The sequence below is a fragment of the Triticum aestivum genome, chromosome 5B (assembly GCF_018294505.1).
Source record: "Triticum aestivum cultivar Chinese Spring chromosome 5B, IWGSC CS RefSeq v2.1, whole genome shotgun sequence".
In the NCBI taxonomy this organism is placed as follows: domain Eukaryota; kingdom Viridiplantae; phylum Streptophyta; class Magnoliopsida; order Poales; family Poaceae; genus Triticum; species Triticum aestivum.
This window is the reverse complement of record NC_057807.1, coordinates 131,176,318-131,181,416: the sequence shown is the minus strand read 5'-3', so window position 1 is coordinate 131,181,416 and position 5,099 is coordinate 131,176,318. Positions and strand designations below refer to the sequence as shown.

Genomic DNA, 5,099 nt, shown 5'->3' with positions numbered 1-5,099 from the left:
CAAGAAACCTTCTGAAATTCACCAGAAAATCTAGACAGCAGGGAAAAATCCCATCTTTGGTGAGCTGCTAGATTTTTGGACAAAGAACACAATGCAAAAAGAATCAATTCATTTGGACTTATGGTTAAAAAGTTTTGGCCATTTGAAGTTCTCTGGATTTAAATAAAATTTGAATTAAAATAAACAGACTCAGGGAGGGGGGGGTAACGTCGAAGGCGTAAAGCCCCGGGGAGCCAACTCTCGTACCGCTTCACGCGCGTATAGAGTGGCTGACTAGCAGGCACCGCTAGTCAGGTGAGGAGGGGGAGAGAGGGAAACAGAGAGCGGCGAGGCTTCGCCGGAGCGCACGCCGGTGGCGAGGTCTCTTGGGCCAAAACGAGAGGGAGGGATCGAGAGAGGAGACGGAGGCGCACCTGCCCGTACCCGTAGAATGGCTAGGGGTGGTCGGACGGTGCCGGAATCAGCCTCTCCAGCGGAGGCAAAGAGCGGAGGTCGCCGGAGACGAGGACGATGGCGACTAGGGGCAACTCCATGGGCTCCAACCGGGCGGAACGGCACCACCGGAGAGTGGAGGAGGCCCTGGAAGGGTTTGCCCTGGCCTGGGAAGGGCTGGAGCTGCGGAGACGACCCGAGGGGATCACCGGCAAGCTCAAGCTCGGGGACGGCGGCCCGCGGCCTGCCCGGCCAGCTACGGCTTTCTACGCGCTAGTGGAGTGTGTGGGAGTGGATGAGGGTGCTCGAGGAGGCTGGGGGTGGCCGTATTTATAGGTGAGCGGCGAGGGGGGGGGGTTCAGGCTCCGCCGTTGGACACCTGGCCGCAGCGCTCGACGACGAACAGCGTCAGTGAGAGAGGGGGAAGAAGACGTAGCTCACGCGGGGACTGTTGGCGAACGGGGACGAGCACAGGGGCGAAAGGAAGACGACGAGCATAGTGCGCCGCGCATTGTGGCATTGGCCGGACCGTGCCCGTGCCCGCTGCGGTAAACTCTGGCGTCGACGAGTGCCAGGGCGGAGTTAAGGGGGTCGAGACGATGATGGAGGCGCGCTTTGGCACGCTCGGGTAGGCTGGGCAGCGAGCACGCGCGCAACAGAGCGCTTGGCGGCACTCAGAGCGTGTGTTTTGCATGCCAGCACGCCTGGACGAACGCGGTCATCGCGTGAACTATGACCCCAGGCCGACCTAAGCCCAAACTTCATGCCTGGCATGTTGTCCGTGGTAGTTTCGAGTGTTACCACGCTTGGGTTGGGTTTCAGGTGCAATAGAATTGGTTTTACACTCCAGGTAAGTTTCTGGACAGTAACTTTGATGGTTTACTGAGGTCAAACCACTGGGAGTTGAGGGCTGGGCTTTGGAGGCTAGCAATCATTTACTAAGGTGAAGATGCACAAGAAAAACCAGCTACAATGGAGCAAGTAAAATGGTAGTTGCTGTAGAAACTACCATTTCTGTCCAGAAAAGAAAATATTTTCTGTAGCCAAAATATTCCAAAAAGTGATGAAATATTTTTGCTCAGAAAGGTGCCCTAGGGTTCAATGAATAATTGGGATTTTTCTCAGGATTTTATGGGCAAGACAAATTAGGTTGCTTTGGAGCACATTGAGCTAGCTAGGGTTTTGGAGGGGAAAATGAATGTTTTTCATTAAAGAAAAATATTCCAAATGATATTTTGAGATGAACCAGAGATGGAGTGATGGTTAGAGAGGGAGATGGAGCACTTGGGTGAAAGCCAAGGGGTACCCAAGTGGTTAAGTCCTTTGATCATAAGAAATAATTGACGCAGACGCCCTTTGCAGGGAAGAAGACATACTAATTTGTGGCTACTGCCTTTTGTACCAAACATGCCACATGTATTCTGCTCCATAGAGCATAAGAAGACCATTAGTTACACCCCAGAGCTCATGCTCTTAGGGTGACATCTCTATAGAGCATATTTCACTTGCAGTAAACATAAAATACTGCAAATGAAATATGCTACTCCCACCAATCCATATAGTAGTGCTTCCTCCATTTCTTTTTAGTTTGTATATAAAGTTCGGTCAAAGTCAAGTTTTGTAAAGCTTGACCAACTTTGTATTGAAAAATATCAACATTCACAATATGAAATCAACGTTATCAGATGCACCATGAAATGTATTTTCATACTATATAGTTTTAGTAGTTTATACTTTTTTATATAAATTTAGTCAAACTTTGTGTAGTTTAACTTTGACCAGATTTTATATGCGGAGTAAAAAGAAACGGAGGGAGTACTAAAGTTGTGACAGTTAATATGGATAGGAAAGAGTAAGATTTTTTTTTAGGTCGAAAGAGTAAGATAATTGACATGTACTACGAACATAAAGTTCATTCAGAAACATGAGACTTCTCTGCGACTAGGCCTATGGCAAGGACTTAATCCTGCGACGCACTAGTTTTATTTACCCATCACCACGCTGAGAAGGCTGAGACAGAATTACTCAACGAGCTTGCGTCCGCTGTAGCATGCATTTAGATGGCAGTTCCAGCGGCTGACACATCTTGTTGATTTTATAGCATAAATGTCTTCCGGTTGATGTCGAACTTGTCGGACGAAGACAGTTGAGGTTCCTGCACGCCACTGAAGTTCACCACCTTTCGGACGTGCGGTAAGATCGACGCCGGGAGGTCGCAGTGGATCTGGCTGTCGCGGTTGCAGTCTACGAGGATCGCCTTTGTCTTTTGAAGCAGCTAGCCGTAGGTGGGCGGCCGATGCGCGAACCACGCCGCGGCGAAGAAGCTGTACGTCAGGGCTCCCATGGCCATGGTCTCATGGCCGTAACCATCCTGCGCATCTTCATCGTCAGTGCAGCCGCTGATCAGGATGGCGTGACCGCCGCTCGTGTTCTTCCAAGCGCCATTTGGAGCGCTGTGATCCATCCACAGGGGTTTCCCGTTCCTAAATAATATTGTCGGAGTGTTAATGATAGTGCAATCAATGGTGCACGTCTGATTTACTGAAAGTAGTAGCAGTGGTACTTTTTTATCTGGAAAAGGTTGGGGAGATCAAGGACGGTGCCGCTGCGGCAGGCATCGATGATGGCGTGGAGCGTGACGCCCTGCGCGAGCGGGCGGACGATGGCCTCGTTGATCTCGTCGTCCAGGATGGCGCCGTTGAGCTGCCAGTCTAGCGGGCAGATGGCCTCGTCTTGGCCGTCCTGCTCGTCGCCGTCCTTGTCTTCCTCCTGATCGCCGTGGCCGGAGAAGTGGAACACGAGGGAGTCCCCGGAGCTGCATCCATGCACCAGCCACCGCATCGCCACTAGGATGTTGGACCTTGTTGGCCTGCTGTACGGGTCGCGCTCTTCATCTGTGCGTAGCATTAGCAAGAGCAAGGACATGAACTCGAACTCGAAGTAGAGAAAAAACAGAACGAGGCTTGGTGGATGCGAGTCTTTCTCTTACCGGTAAGGACAAGGATGCAATCGCTTGGGAAGCCGTACTTGAGGGTGAGCAGGAAGCTCATGCATTTGACATCGTTGATGGGGCCGGGCAGTTCGGCCGTCGTTCCAGTGTAGTTGATGCCGACCAAGAGAGCGCGCTTGTTGCCGTACACCGGCGGGTATCCCGGGTGCGGCCTCGTGCGGCCAATGTTGGTGAACACGTTCCTGACGAAGCCGACGGCCCCGTGCACGGCGCCGTGCCGTTCGACACGCGCCGCCCTGCGGCAGTGCGCGCACTGAGCGGAGCTCGCGCCCCGTGTGACAGCGAAGCGCGCGCCGCACTGGCCGCACTCCATGGCTACTGGCCAGCGGCTTGTTCTGCCTCTACCTCGGCCTCTGCCTTGCCTGCCTCAGTGACTCGGCTCCATGTCCCTTTTATAGCGCCTGCCCAAGTGAGGCGCAAACGGCAAGGCTTTGCATAGATGTTGAGCATATTAGCGGGAGAATCCCTTCCGGATTTCTTTAATGGGAGAATCGCATGCACTGCAGCACCATGAAGATTAACAAATTAACGGCGTGGAAGAAGTTGGCATAGGATTCCGGCCGGTAACCACTGCCATAAGAAAGGGAGATATGCGACAATGCCACATTTCGCGTTGAAGTCCAGAGCTTTGCTGACTGATATAAGGCAGTATGATTACAACTAACACTATTTAATTTGCAAGCTAGGTTCCACGCCTAGCTTGGCTACTCATATCATTGCCAGGACTACGCCACTATCTGCACGTTGGAGGGTTAGATCAGGGGGAGTATGGTTCACGTTCCTGCCTTTTTTTTTCTTGTTTTGAAAGAGGGATAACATATTCGGGTCTCTGCATCAATTGATGCACACAACACTTAATTATTTGTGCAAAATGTTTACAACATCCAGATAATAAAGTTGACATAAACACCACACTTGGCAGTATACCTGGCCATACCTCGGGCCGGGCCGGGCCTAGCCAAGCCCGACACAAAAAACCCAAGCCCGGCCCCCGCCCAGCCATCGGGGCTAATTTTTGGGCCCAAGCCCAGCCCGCGCGCATAAAAGCCCGCCGGGCCTCGGGCCGGGCCCCTTCAGAAAATTGCGAAAACGCCGGGCCCGGGCCCTTCTGGCTCAAAACTTAGGCCTGGCCCGGGAGCAGCGTCAGGTCGGGCCGGGCTGCCCATGGCCAGGACTAATTGGCAGAAAGAGAGAAAAATAACACAGAAGTAAACACAAGATATAAAGCTTCATTTATCACAAACCCTCTTACTAGGCCGCAACCCATATAGCCTGAGCAAAGCCCGGATGTCGGTATCCCATCGGTTGCACTCAAAGACCATAAACGGCCGGCTCTTGTCCTACCAAATAAATGACCACACGTGGATCCAATTGATAGCCTTTTTTTATGAATTGAATTCATAGCCTTGGAAATGATGCAAATTGTTTGGAGCTTTTGATATGGTAAACACACACAAAAGATACATTAAACACACCATCATTGCAACAATTCTATATAGCCAGGAGTAAATTGCAAACCCCAACCCCGATTTGAGCCTTACTATTAGGACGAATACCCTCGAACCAATGGCCAAACATATTCAAACTACTCCTAGGTGGTGGTAGATTGAAAGCGACATGAACTGTATGCCACAATAGTTTAGACAGAAGGCATTAC

At 51.3% G+C, this 5,099-nt stretch overlaps 1 protein-coding gene across 1 annotated transcript; it reads right to left on the bottom strand.

Annotated features, from left to right (window-relative positions):
* Window positions 1-2,271: 2,271 nt before the first annotated feature.
* On the bottom strand, window positions 2,272-3,792 carry LOC123115839 (metacaspase-1). Its single transcript, XM_044536918.1, has 3 exons — window positions 3,422-3,792; window positions 2,996-3,326; window positions 2,272-2,915 (listed from the first exon to the last, which is right to left on the bottom strand). The coding sequence occupies exons 1-3, from the start codon at window positions 3,753-3,755 to the stop codon at window positions 2,708-2,710; spliced, it is 873 nt and encodes a 290-aa protein (XP_044392853.1). The 5' UTR covers window positions 3,756-3,792; the 3' UTR covers window positions 2,272-2,707.
* Window positions 3,793-5,099: the final 1,307 nt, after the last annotated feature.